Genomic DNA, 14,430 nt, shown 5'->3' on the forward strand with positions numbered 1-14,430 from the left:
GTGGTCCTCCTGCCTTGGACTTCTCTCCAACCATTCCAATCCCACTCCCCACTGGGTCCCCAGAGCCATTTTTCAGGGTGACATGTCCCTTATCTGCTTAAGACCTCTCAGTGGCACCCACTGTTCTGGGACAAAGCTCCAACTCCTCAGCAGGGCTTCTAATTGTAGCACCCCTCTCCCCCAACACACACACGCACACGCACACGCACACACACACACACACACACTCCTGCCTCCCTGCTCAGCCTCAGACATCTGGTCCTCACACAGTTACTCTGGAGTCCACTGTTCTACTGTCCTCACCTGCCCAGTGCCTATTCCTTTCTGCGATTTAGTGAAAGCATCCCCCGACTTTTATTCTGAGTGTTTATGTTGGGCCAAGTACCGTTGTAAACCTTGAACACATACTTGCCCGTTTAATCCTCACAACAGCCTTTGAAAGCAAGCCCTCCGTGGCCCCCAGCTGACAGTTGAGAACCATGAAGCACAAACACTCTAAGAAACTCACCCAAGGCCTAAGGGTTAGCAGTGGAGGGGCTCGGCGCAGACTGGGATGGCTCCTGAGCACCCCCCAACCACTGTGCCTGGCGCCCAGGGCCGTTCCTTTCACAGACCCTTCTACTCCCACCCTACCAGGCAAAGGGCCCTCCGGCGCCCTGGACTGTGGCTGCGTACCTCCATTGTTACACTGCGTGTCTCTGCACGCTCGTGCCCCGCCAGGTCCCCACTGAGGGCAGGCGCGAGGTTTTCCATTTTCGCATCCTTGATGCCAAGCACAGGTCAGGGGCCATGTGAGAGGCAGAGGGTGATGAACGTGTGAGCGGTGAATGCACTCGGGAGTGGGGGAACCTGGCTTCATGCTGGGGGGGATCTGCAGGGGCGGGCCTGGCACAGAGGGCTCTTACCTTCTTCCGCACCTGCTGCTCCTTGGCTGAATGAGCCTTCACGTGCTTGCGGAGGGAGCTGGGGTCCGTGTAGCGCTTGGAGCAGCCGGGGATCTGACAGGCGTAGGGCTTCTGTAACAGCAGAGGGGCAGGCAGGGTGAGTGTGGGGCCACCTGCCAGGCCCAAGGCCCTGCTGCTTTGCAATAGCGAGGATGACGGGAAGAAGGCAGGCTGCGGGCTCATGACTGTCCCTCCCTCCATGCCCCGGCCAGGAAGGGCCTGACTCAGCCGGCCCCACCACAGGTGAAGGAGGGGGCTTGTGTCTCCACTCTACCCCACACAGGCCTTCAGGTAAGTCACGTCCGCCTCTCTGAGTCTCACTTTCTCCTCTGCAAAATGGGCTCTTCCAGCTGACGTGCTCTAAGAAAAGTGCACCCCTTGTAGCCTGAGACCAGTGAGTGACAAGGAGTAAAGTGAGGTGGTTGTCTTAGAGAGGAGTAGAGGGGAAAAAAAGGGGTACAACAAGGGGCAGAGAGGGAACAAACATAGAGCCAAGCTGGCGCCCCAGGTTGGGAGAGACAGACCACACCTTGTGGGTCCAGAGTCCCCAGACTGCTGTCTGTGCTTCAAGAAACCCAAGTCTTCATGCTGACAGCCATGGAAGTCCAGGAGGGCACTGACTCTGACAGCACAGGTCTGGGAAGTGGGGGTCTGTGCCTTTTGTATCCCTTCCCTGTGGGACGCCACTGCTTATGACAAACCCACATCTACCGCCTCCCCCTGCTTCCAAGTGCCTAGGCCCTCCCCTGCTTTAGGTGTTCCTCACACTCACAGCCACATGGCCTTTCTCACAGATCTAGCCATGCTCTCACCTCAGATCCCTCCATGGCTCCCTGGTGCCCATGGATACAACCCATCTTGAAGGTCTTTTGTGACTTGGGCCTTGCTGAGTCCTTACCTGTGCTCCTGCCCCTGCCCACATCACCCCCTCTTCAAGCCCAGGATCCTGAATCTTTCTCTCGCCCCTACCTCCTGAGCCTCCCACTGTCCACCTGGATGCTGGGTTGGCTCAGCGCCCTTCTCTGCGTTCTCAGGAGGGTCCCAGCTGGTTCATCCAGGTCCCAGGGACAGATGGAAGGCGGGGGGGAGGGGGTCTGTAGCACTAACTGAAATCTCACCCCTCTCAGAGGGGCTTCCCCAAAACCCTGCTTGGGAACTCCAGCTGCTACCATAGGTTCCCTTCTGAATGCATCTAGTGGTTCTGCTTCTCCAGGATCCTCTAGTCCCCAGGAACTACCGGAGCAGGAGGATATCTGGAGGCCGCGTCACCTCTTAGGGACTGCTGTGTCAGGTATGCCCACAGGGACTGGCTCCCAGACCTCAAGGAACTCTGCCCCTGATGGACGGAGGAGAGGCTGGTCCGACCTCACACCCAGGGACCTCGTGGGGTGGGGAAGTGGAAAGATGACCATACCTTGGTGCTGCCACGGAGGGTTGCCAGGTTAAAGAAATGGAGGAGAGCAAAAAGAGAGAGACAGCGCAGTGAGAAGCTGGCTTTGCTGAAAGGAAAGTATGTATGGGGGCGAGGGGTGAGGCATGTCTCAAAGGTGCCCCCATCAACCACACAGGGTCACAGCCGCACACACAGCCCCTCTCATCAGTGCATGCACCCGCCCTCTCTCTCACCCTCTTCCCTCCACCTCCCCCCATGGCACTGCTCTGCCTGCCCCCTGCCCTGCCCCTTGGGAATGCTGATACAAATCCACACACTTTTGTCAAAAAAGCAAACAAACAGAGCTCCGTGTGTGCAGGCACACTCGCCTGGAAAGAGGGCAGCAAGGCCCAACTCTGTGTTTGTTTTTCCAGGGCCTGACGTGTGCAGAACATTCCTCCAGCCCGGCTCCCCCGTGAGCCCTCAGGAAACCCTGTGGCTGTCCCAAATAGCAGCCAAGACCCGGGCCTGGAGTCACCGTACAGGCTCCAGCCTTGTTAATAATGAGGACAAGTTCCACAGTGTTGGGAGCATGGGGGAGGCTCACAACATCCTCCGGATCTGCACTCGGTTGCTGAATGCGCCCTACGTGCACCCTATGGGCTCTCTGTGGGCAGCGCTGCACTGAGCAACTGCCATCCCACATGTTCTTTCAGTCCCACATGCACCCCACAAGAAGCACCCCATTTGGCTGGTGCAGGAACCAAGATCTCACAGTCACACTCTGCTGGGGTGCTTTCTTCATCTGCAGTCCTGAAAGACTCCCTGGAGTAGGCAAAGGGAGATTATCACCTCCACCTTGCCCCTGGGGATACTGAGGCCAAAGTGGGACAGTGGCTCAGCCCCATGTTAGAGTCCCTGGGATGTGGCAGGATTGGTCAGCGCTGTCAGGGGTCGGTGTGGGGGCTCATTCACTGTGCAGATCATGCGTCAGACCTGACCACCCATCACTTTACTGGATCCCCCCTTCTTTTTCTAGTGAGGTAGCTGTTGGAAGAAACTGGGGCCCAGAGAGGCAAGTGACTTTCCTCAGACCTCCAGGGCCAGGTGGAAGGCCAGAGTTAGAACCTAGGCCTGGCTCTCGAGTCTGTTCAGCCACGCTTTCTTGCTCATGGAGAGGGGTAGGAAATCCCACATTTGCTGGAGCCAGAGGGGAGCTGCGGGCATGGTTGGGTCCTGCCTGCACAGGGCCTGATGTGCTGGGCCTTGGAGCCGTGGGTGCTGGGAGAGCAACATAGGAGCACGGAGCTGCCTGTGGTATTTACACGGGGAAGGGCACAGAAGGGGCTGGGCTTGGCGCTGCACCTCCCGGGCTTCGAGGGGACCTTCTGGGAAGATGAAGGCCTGAGATAACCCTGTAGGCTCATTCTGGGCCTGACCTGACCTAGCCCTCGGAGCTCTGTTCACACACTAAGTGAGGCCAGAGGCCTGTTGCTTTGGGGCTGGGTCCAGGAAATGCAGAGGGGAGGGAGGAAGGGGTAAGTCAGGGTAGGTGACCCCAAGAGCCCAGGGGGTGGTGGTACAGAGAGGTCTGGTGCTTTTGGTGCTGCCTCATGGTCTCTGGAAGACACAACCAGGCGTGCTGGGGCATAAACCTGCCTCTCAGGCTTGGGCCTGCTGCCAACGGCCCTGAGGACCAGGCATATGAGAAAGCAGGGAAGGCAGGGGGATTGGTTAGATCGCTTCCTCACTTCTTGTCCCCAACACAGCCTGTGACAATGAAGCCTAAGAGGGGAGGGAGGAGAGAGGGTGGGGTTCATCACTCCTACCCTTGATCCCTCTGCTCAGCACCACCTCCCCAGGGAGCAGACACACCTGATTTTCCAGAAAGGGGCACTGGATCTGAGTCAGACAGACCAGGGCTTGCCTCCCAGCTCTACCACTTACCAACTGTGACAACCTCAAGGGCTTAATCTCTCTGGATCTCAATTTCTTTGCAAAGTGAGGGTGACAACCCCTTTCTTGTGCGTGGTCACCAGGATTAAACTGGGGAAGGGTCTGTGTAACATGTGGGGCAGATGTATAGAAAATTCCACCCAGGGCCTTGTCTGGACCTGAAATACGATTTCCCTATTATTTTCTGTCGCGCCCCCATCTTTGGGGGTCTTGGTTTTCCCAACTATAAAATAAACAACCTGACCAGAGGGCCTTCAGCACTGAGGCTGTTGTTTGGTGGCCTCCGACTTAACCTAGGCAGGTCAGTCATCTCTTGGGCCTCTGTTTCCTCATCTGTGGATGTGTGGAATGGGCAGGACTAGACAGACACTCAGGTCTCCTAGTCCCCCTTGGAAGAGTTTCCCAAACGTTGGCAGGAAAAGCAGAGATGCAGGCCAGGCACCCAGACACATGTCCTGCTGTACACGGGGGCTGGGGTCCCCTAGACCACATCCCCCTACACACACACACGGGGCGGGTGGGACAGGCCTGAGGCCTTCATTTCAGCAGGCGCTAACCTTCCCGGAGCCCTGCCTCCCTTATTAGTCTAACAGGTTAGTGACGCTCAGGCTGGCAGGGTCAGTGTGAGAATATGAGATGGTATTTTAGGACAAGTGCTTTTAAACACAAGCTCTTATGCACAAGAGAAAATGCTTGGCTGATTCTGAGATAGAGCTGCAAGTAATTACATTATCAGGCACAAACTGGGGCCAAGGGATACGACACACAGGCAGGAGGCCCAGATCACTGTTCCAGGACCCTGGAGCCTTATGCACGGCCACTGGCCACTTTAGCTCTGGCCTGCCTCCAAGGAGGGGTGCAGTGGGAAGAGGGGGGAGTGCTCTGTCCTGGGGGTGGCTGCCTGGTCCAGGGGAGCAGATGCTAGATGGTGAGCCTGTCCTCTGGGGACATGTGAGGTTATGGGTGCCCGTGGGCCAGGGCACTGATTCTCAACAGGGGCAGTCACGACTCCTCCCAGGACATGGGGCAATGTGCAGAGATATTTTTGGTTGTCACAACCGGGAGATGGGAAACAACCTTCTGTCTCTCCAGTGGCTAAAGGTCAGGGATACCACTAAATCTGTAAGGACAGGACTTTCCTCTCCCACAAACAATAATCCTGCCTTAAATGTCAACAGGGCTCAAGGATGAGGAAGGGTTTCTGCATGCTGCCCCGCCCCCACCCCGCATGAGACCACCGAGGGCCGCGCACACATCCTTCCCGCCTTGGCCGCTGCCCTCCAAGCCTACCGTGTCAAGGTGGGTGCGCTGGTGCTTGGCACGGTCGCTGGAGTTGCTGAAGGCCTTCTGGCAGCCTGGGTGCTGGCACAGGTACGGCTTCTCGCCTGTGTGGCTCCGCAGGTGGATCTTGAGGTTCTCCAGCCGTGAGAAGGCCTTGCTGCAGCCTTCAAACTGCAGGAGAGGATGGTGAGGGGTGTTCCGCAGCCCCGGATAGCCTACCACCCAGCCCAGATATGGTCCTAGCATCCCCTGGCCCTCTACACCCATCCTGCCAAGATCTCCAGGTACCCCGGTTTCATTCCCCATGAAGTGCACAGGGACAGACTCTTATCTGAGAAGCCCTGGTGGGTCCTGGAATAAAATGCAGCCCTGCCTTAGAATGGCCTCTGGGAGTGAAGAGAATGGTGTTGCCATTTCTAGACCTGGAAGGGCCCCTCTGATGCATTTGGAAGTGACATCTTGCCGTGACAGGAGGCACATGTGGACAGCCCTAGATTTGGGACCAAGACCTGGATTTGAGTCAGGCTGTCCCAATGAGTTTTTGACAGTGTCCTTGATCTCTCTGGGTCTTATGTCCTTGCCTATAAGCTTGACACTGTGGGGCTCCACTCAGGGGTGACAGGAAGCCCCCAAGGGAGGACTCTGTCCATCTGGAGCCCAGCAGCAATGCTGACCGCTGTCAGAACAGCCACAGCATTCCTACACTCAGGCTCTCCGGTCTCTCCCTGAGCCATTTAGCTGGCCAATGCCAGCCCTGCCCAAGGCCCATGCTGGACAGTGGGCATGGATCAGGGGTGGGGGGGGGGACAGATCAATACAAACAGTGCCCTCCTCCTGCGCCCGCCCCCACCCCACAACCTCTGTCCAGCTCTGGCCTCTCTCTGGAATCTTCTAACTTCTAACCCTCCCTCCTTATTACTCTCCACACAGCAATCTAGAAGGGTGAAAGGCAGAAACGTCCCTGTCACTCTACACTTAAAGCTCTGCCGGCTGCAGCCCCTGTGCCCTCCACACCTCCCTGCCCCTCCAACTCCCATTCCCTGTCCAGCAACAGCCGCAGGATCCCACTGGGCAACTTCAAGCCTTTGTTCACTCAAGTCCATTCTCTTGTAATTGCCTATCCAACCCCCCTGGGCCTTCAAGTCCAGGTTGAACGCTGCCCAGTCGAGGCAGAGAGCCCTGATTTCTAGAGTGACTGGCTGTTCTCTCTCCTTGCTCCTCCCACGTGGCCGGCGTGCCCTGGAGGAGAGGCCAGGAGGAACCACCACTGACCCACAGCTGCTCTGTCCAGCAGGTGTGGTGCCAGGTACTTAACCACACAGCCAGCCAGGAAGTGTGTGGCCTCAACGTCCCTGCCCCAAGGATAGGGGCTTCTCATGGCAACAATGGGGGCTGAGACTTGGCAAAGGACGCAGGTCATGTGTGACACCTCAGCCAGGTGGTGCTGCCCACTGCCTTCCCAGAGCAGGTGGGCGGAGGAGGAGGAGGAGACCAGAGGAGGCCATTGGTTTCACTCCCAGGAGCGAGGACAAGGACACAGAGATGGACAAGGACGCAGAGATAACAGCAGGTCTGGGTGTGTCCCCTGCACCTCTCCCTCAAGGGCCCGGCCACTGCGGCCTGCACTCTGCTGGGGCTGGTCCAAGGCAAGCCGCCACAGCTGGGCTTTAGAGGCGGCCCCGCTCCCTACTTCCAGATGTTGTGCCTTTTGCACGCATCAAAACCAGAAGGAAATCCTGTTTGGGGGAGTAAACAGGCCATGAGCCGCCCACCGACCTTGCTCTCCTGCAGTGGCCTTGTGCCAAGTTCTCCCCAAAGTGGGACGGAGGAGCCAGGGCTGGAGAGCGGGCTTCCTCCCGGCACTCAGCACACCCGGCTGCTCCTCTCAGGTCAGAGCCGGAGGGTGGACCTCTGGGGTGGCGGGGCAATAACTCCTCACGTGCTGCGTGATTTTCCTGACATAGGGAGAGTCTGCAGGACTCCGGAGATCGGTATATCATCTCCTCACAAGGGTCTGTGGGCCTGCCTGGGCCGACCTCCTGTCCCAGTGCAGTTGCTCCTGCCCCCAGGCCTTTGTTCAGGCTGTGCCCTCCTGGGACACCTTCCCCTCCAGCAACACTGGCTAACAGGGCAAGCACACCTAGGAGCAGCACCCTCCTCTCTCTGCCTGTTAGTCCCTCTGCACTGTCATTGAATGGGGTGGACCATGGGCACCTTGGCTGGCAGCTGCAAGCAGAGCACTGACAATTGAATTCATACATTTTTCATAAGTCTGGGATCTGCAGCTAGGTGTTCAGAGTCTTCCAAGAGGGCCCAAGATCCTCCCTCTGCCGACACCCCATGTGTCAGACTTTGGCCGCATGCAGGGAGTGAAGGACTAGCTGAATATGTCAGGAATGCTCGTGTCTCCAGACCTTTGCTTGAGCTGTTCCCTCGGCGTGGAATGCCTTTCCCACCTTGGCTCATTTAGCAGACATCTGCTTGTGATGCACAAGTACCACCTCCTCTGAGAAGCCTTCCCAGCCTCCCCAGGTCACACCCAAGCTGTGGGTTAGCAGGTTTCCCTGCACACTCACTGCCTCCTCTCCATGCCTCCAGACTGAAGGTTTGGGAGTTCCTGAGGGCAGGACTGGCATCTAACTTATGGGGCAAAGGTTAGACTACAAATATGACTCAATAGAAGTAAGACAGGAGCTCCCAGGCCTGGTGCCCCTGTGAGAGCGCCCTGTGAGAGCTTGTGCCCCTGTGAGAGCTCCCTTTCTCTCCAGTGTTCATAAAAGTACCTGGATACTTGCACCTATGTATGGGCCTAGTTTTGTCCTGTCCAAATCTCCTTTCCCCCAACCTGGAACTTTCCAGAGCTGACTGGCCAAATGAGGTATAATAAATAGCTGGCCAGGGCACCCAGAGTGTGGGAGTGTGTCTTGCTAGGTAGAACTGTAACTCTCAGAACTGAGAGGATGATGCTGTAGTACCCCAGAAGCAGGGCCTGGAGGGCGTGAGGCTCTGCTTGCAGCTGCCAGCCAAGGTGCCCATGGTCCACCCCATTCAATGACAGTGCAGAGGGACTAACAGGCAGAGAGAGGAGGGTGCTGCTCCTAGGTGTGCTTGCCCTGTTAGCCCTGGGGCTCTCGTGGGTGTGGTCTTGTATCTTCTCCATATCCCCCAGGCAAATATTTCTCTCCCACTGTCAGGAGGAGCTCAGGCTCCAAGGGAACCAGAACAGGAGTTACAAAATAAGTTAGAAGTCTTATCTTGCCTGTTTCACTTACTGAGCAACTAGAGGTGAGCACCTTTGACTCTTTAAACCTCAGTGTCCTCATCTGTAAAATGGGTGAGTTTTACAGGTGGGTAACAATGGAGGGTTGTTGTGAGGATGAAATGAAATAATGCATAGTAGGTGCTTATCCTGGCGCCAATTCCCCCTCCCCCATTGTGACTGTAAGGTAAGTATTGGAGTGGTTTTCTCTTGGGGTGGCCACTCTGAGCCTGCTGCCTCTCTGGACATAGGGCCTCCTACATCCCCCACCCCCCCGCCATGTCCTATTTCCACCTCTCACTCTTTTTAACCCTCACCTCACTCCCCACATCCCCTCCCCACCCAGTCTGATACCTGGGTTAACCTTCCATCACCCCCAGGACTCTGAAGCCCTAGGCTCATTATATTGGGGTTGTCAGCTTAAGACATGGGGCCTGGATTAGGGAATGGGCTGAGAGGCAGACGCCCCAGAGCCTCCTACAATGAGGGAGTTAGCCCAGGACTGTCCAGGGTCCACCTCTGATGAGCAGGCACCCTGCACAGATGGGACACCCCCATTTATACCCTGGGGATCTAGGACTAAGCCACAGGCAGGGCTCACATAGTAGTAAGAGGAGCTGGTCTGAGTTCCAAGGCTGAGCACATGCCTTTGAGTTTCTTGTGAGGCCTCCCTGTTGCTTTACAGCTGGCAGCTCCAATACCCTCCAACTCGAATATTTGATGTGTCTGTTTCTAAACTGTAAACCTGACCACCATCCCTGTTCATGACCCTCCAGGGTTCACAGTTGCTTTTGACATCCTGTCATGACCCCTCAATCCCGAGTCTGGCATTTAAGGTCCTCCATTGTCTGCTGCCAGATCTTGGTGTACAAGGACCAGACTTGCAGATCAGACAGTCCTATGACCTTGGCCAGTCAGTGCTCTCTCTGTGCTTCCATTTTTTTCTCTATAAAATGAAGGTTACAGGTGGGGTGGGGCAATGAGCATACCTGCATGGCACTCAGAACGTGCCCCAAGGGGTGGAGGATGAGCCCTCAGGCAATGCCACTGTGATTCAGGGTGTAATGATTCGTCCATGGCATCTGTATCTAGGGGGACACACTGGGGTGGGGATATCTGACATTCTTCCTGGACAGACGCTTGGTTTTCTTCCCTGTGCTCAATGTCCACAGAGTAGACCTCCAGAGATACTGCCCCCAACACACACCACTGCAATGGTTGGGTACCTGTAAGGGGGGCACTGACGGGGAATTGCTCCTACCATGCTAGAGGGCACTGAGCTGGACTAAGCCACAGTCAGAACTGCCATTTCTTTTAGAAAGAAGTGACCCAACAATCTTTGACACAGGTAACAATGCCAGAAAAAAAAAAAAAAAAAACATGATTCCGAAAGGCACTCATGCACCCCTATTCATCCACTCCCTTAAAATGCACCCCCATCACTCACTATGCACCCATCCCCCTTCCAACAGCTCACTTCTTATTCACCAATGTTTATCTTTTTGCCTTGTTGGCTGCCCTTATGTAGCTGGCAGTGTGCAGGGAGCTTGGACTTTAGGGCAACGGGCCACAAAAGACCCATACCCCCCCCAAAATCCAGAATGTTTTCAGCCTTAAGAAGAGGCTGGTCTCAGGGCTGCCAAGCAGGAGGCTGGGGGTTGCTAAAAGCTTCTAGAGGAACTGGGCCTTCATGCTAAGAGGTTGGACAAACAATGGGAATGGAGACCAGAAGGGATGGTGTATGTTCTGGAAAGAGCTAATGATCTGTTGACCCAGCATGAAGAGGGGCAGGGAAAGGAGAGGTAGAAGTAGAAATGTGAATTTTGAAGGTTTTCTTCATTCAAATCCATAGGATGGTGATTCCAGATCAGGAGAGTTTGGCAGTATTTTGATCCTAAATGACTCCACTAAACCACTCTGCAATCACTGATGTGGCCCAGTAACTGGGGTGGCACAGGGCATTCTCTTGGGGGACTCTGGTGCTGGGATACTCAGCCCATGACCTCCCACCTCAGCCAGGAACCTGTTCCCTCCTCCCCAGCTCCTGAATCCAAGCAGCCACTAAGCCAGGGAAATGCCACCTCTTAAACTTCTTTCATGTTTACTCCCCTTCTGTTCTCTGCCGCCCTCCTGCCCTGGTCCACTCCCATGCCAACCCCCCCCAGCACTGCTCACCAGTCACAGTCCTGCCTTCCACCTTGCGCCTTCCCTCCCAACTCATTCCCACATGGTATCTGGTATCTAGAACAAAAACTTAAGCCTATAGGTCTGTCCGAGTCCCTGATTAAACGCTGCATGGCTCCCTGGTAGGAACCCTCACCCCCGCATTCTGGCTAGTGAGGGCTGGCCCTGGTGATGGCTTGATGGTGTCGACATCTCCATCTCCCACCCCACATCTCGCATTTCAGCATCGGAGCAGCCTGGTTGCAAATCTGGCTTCCACACTTCACCACTGATGAGCCTGGGCAAGTTCATTTCACTTGTCAGAGCCCAGATTCTTCATCTATAAAAGGGCACACATGGGTGGGTGCCCTCCAGGAACCACAGGGTGCAGGTAACATCCTGTGGCCAAGGCTATGCCATTTGTATCCCCCCAGGGAATTACCGGGGCCCCTTTTATTAAAGGTGAAATTGAAATACATTGATTCAAATAACCAAACACACAATGATTTATCTGACCAGAAGCAAAGGCTCATTGCCATGGGCAACAGACGGGGTGGCTCCTGTAGGCAAGGGGCATGCAGAGTGGGGAGAAGGAACAAAAGAGGCATCTATCAGGCTGGACAGATGGGTGGAAGGTGGGCGTCACTTTTTCTTACTTAAAATGCACAAACATTAAATTCTATCTTCAGGCAAAATTGAGGAGAATTCAGGAAGACGTTAAGTAACTGGGTGACACCCTCTCGGACACCTACTGTGGCCAGTGGTATGTGTTTCACGTGCTCTTTCATTTCCTCAGGACAACATGCCCTGCTGGGGAGGTGCCTTCCTTGCCCCACTGCGGATGAGGACCTCAGTAAGTGGCGGAGCCGGCACCTGACCTCCAAGCTGATAGGCAAGTCTGCCTGCAGCTCCCCTAACCACCCTGACCCACTGCCTTAGGGGCCCCTCCATAGGGTACCCCGATGGGGCAGACACTCAGGAGCCTGATTTCCAAGTGGGCCCACATCCTGTGTTCCACTCCCAGGCAGAGGCCCGGCCCAGCAGCGAACGCACAGCCGATGCCAGCAGGGTGGCTGCCTCCTTCCTCACGGCCCCGCTGAGAGGAGATGCCACCACGCAAAGAGGAAAAACAAGGCGGCATCGCGGAGAAGAAAGAGCCCAGCCCAGGCACAGAGCAGTCTTGAAAGGCCCAGTTCCCACATGTGGGGCGTGTTATAAAAGAAGATTAAAATAACGGGGGAAAATACCCCGGGAACCGTGAAGCCCTAGACCATCTGGAGTTTTATAGTAACAGGCAGGGGAAAATCAGAACCTAATTGAAAAAAGTCCACTGCAATCCATTACCACTGCGTGCAGCGCACACAACCAAGGGAAGGAGATGAAAGAGGGGAGCCATCCCGGGAGCCGGAGAGGGGGCACCACTTTCCCCTCCCAGCCAAGCCCGAGGACCCAGCAAGCTCTGGCTGGGGGGCTGGAGCCACTGGGCACTAGGTCAGTCTTCAGAACCGGCAGGGCTGGGCTTACTTCTCTCAGGAGGTTGCCCTCTGAGCCTCACCCTCGTCTGTACAGGGCTAAGGGAGGTCATTCGGGAAGCCCCAGCACGGTGCACACACATATTTGGTGCTGGGCGTGACTGTCCCCGGGCAGAACAGAGGGCCCGTTTCACAGGTGAGGTGTGGCACACCACGCCGAGCCCATGGCCACGACATCTGGCAGACGGAGGCGTGTGCCAGGCTCCGCCTCAGACAGCCGCAAGCTTGGGCACATCACAAGCCCTGTCTGTCCTCATTTTTCTCCTCTCTAAAATGGGGCCACCGCAGAGGACTGTTAGAAGTAAATAACCGGATGTGCCCAGAGTAGGAACTGGCACACAGTGGTGCCTAATGAATGTCAAGTTTCCTCCCTGCGGCTGACATGGCTCATAGAAGAGGGAGGGCCCGGCTTCTCATGGTCTGGCTAAGAATCTGGACACAAGGGTGAGGAGGAGGTTTGGGGGAACGGGGCACGGGTGGGGGCAGGAGGGAAATGCCTTCAGTTTTGGCATTTGCCAGTGACTTGCTTCTAAACAAACACATTTCTGGTTTAAGGGTAAAATATATTGGGTTACAACAGTCTGGCAGGCCATTCAGGGATCAACTTCTCATTTTTGTACAAACTTTTAACTTACTTTACAACAATGATTTGGATGGGAGAACTGCGAGGTTCCAGATCCTTCTCCAAGATGTCAAATAATTCTCTGGTTGGCCAGCTTTAAAGGCCAGCCAGCCAGGAGCCGAGGTCCGCTCCTCACCCCTGCACTCTGGGAAGGACACTCTGGCCCTGAGGTTACTGTCCTCTGAGCCCCCATGGGGTTTCCATGGGGGTCTCCCCAGAGCCTTGCGATTCATTGCTCCTTGGGGGGCGGTCAAGGCAAGAAGGGAAGGGAAGCCCTGAGTGAGGTTGGAGGGGCATCAGCCTGGACTCTGCTCTGTCCAGGTCTTTGAGAGTCGGATCTAGGTTTGGGTGCACAGTGCTGTGTGAATAAGTGAATGAACAGCCAGATGTGTGCAGGAGAGGGACCATCGAGCAGCGATCACATTAATATTGGACCTGGGACTGGGTCATACTCCCTGAACACCATATCCTCAGTCCCATTAGATGCACAGAACAATCCCCACTGTTACAGAGGCAGAAAGTGAGGCCCAGGGAGCCTGTGTGAGAGTCCTGGAGCACATGAGGGATGGGGCCTGCGTTTGCCTCCTCTGTCTGAGCTGCACCTGGGCCACACTCCCATGCTAGGTGCCCTGACCAGGGCTTGTCCCCAGACCAGCGGTCTCCCTACCTGCTCAGCTCTCTCCATCTTTACCACCATCTAGAGAGGCTGGCAGGCCAAGGAAAGGGCAATGCACACAAAGGGCAAAAGGAGAATGGGCCAGAGGGGCCTCAGGCCTCCCTCCCAGAACCAATCAGTCTGTTCTTCCTCTTGGGAGGAGGTTTCAAGATGCGCTCGGCTGTAAACCCTTCACTACTTCCTCACCAAGACTTCAGTGAAGGCTCTAGGCTAGTTCCTCTGCAGCAGAAAATCCCTGTCTGGGCAAGAAACAGGTTCCTGTTTCAAGCAGGTTAGGGCCAAGAGGCCTAAGCCACACTTCCAGGGCTGTGTGGAGCTCCCCAAGTAAGAGGTGCAAAGTGGGGGCTGAGTCTGCTCATCAGGTAGACAAGTGGGATCTGAGGAGCTCTCTGTGTCTGCACATGAACTGAGGTGTGGAGAGAGACAGAGCAAGGGGCCAGGCCTAGCAGAAAGTAGGCTGCACAGAATGACTCATGCATCAGCCACGAACCCAGAAATGCAGACTCACACATACTCTGACACCTCTCCTCCCAGAACCCCAGTGCACCAACACACAACACTCACACACACACACACACACACACAGACTCTTGTCACAGAGACACATAAGCCAGCACACACATAT

General features: G+C 55.7%; 1 protein-coding gene across 2 annotated transcripts in view; it reads right to left on the bottom strand.

The window, feature by feature from the left end:
* Positions 1-14,430, bottom strand: part of GLIS1 (GLIS family zinc finger 1) — a gene marked incomplete at both ends in the record, with an annotated part of 199,478 nt that overhangs the window by 13,241 nt on the left and 171,807 nt on the right. For both annotated transcript variants that reach the window (XM_084241895.1, XM_084241894.1), the window contains 2 exons: positions 906-1,016; positions 5,563-5,724. In XM_084241895.1, coding sequence (XP_084098021.1) covers positions 906-1,016; positions 5,563-5,724 — 273 coding nt within the window. The remainder of the gene's footprint in view (positions 1-905; positions 1,017-5,562; positions 5,725-14,430) is intronic.

This window comes from Talpa europaea (assembly GCF_964194135.1).
Source record: "Talpa europaea genome assembly, chromosome: 9".
In the NCBI taxonomy this organism is placed as follows: Eukaryota; Metazoa; Chordata; class Mammalia; order Eulipotyphla; family Talpidae; genus Talpa; species Talpa europaea.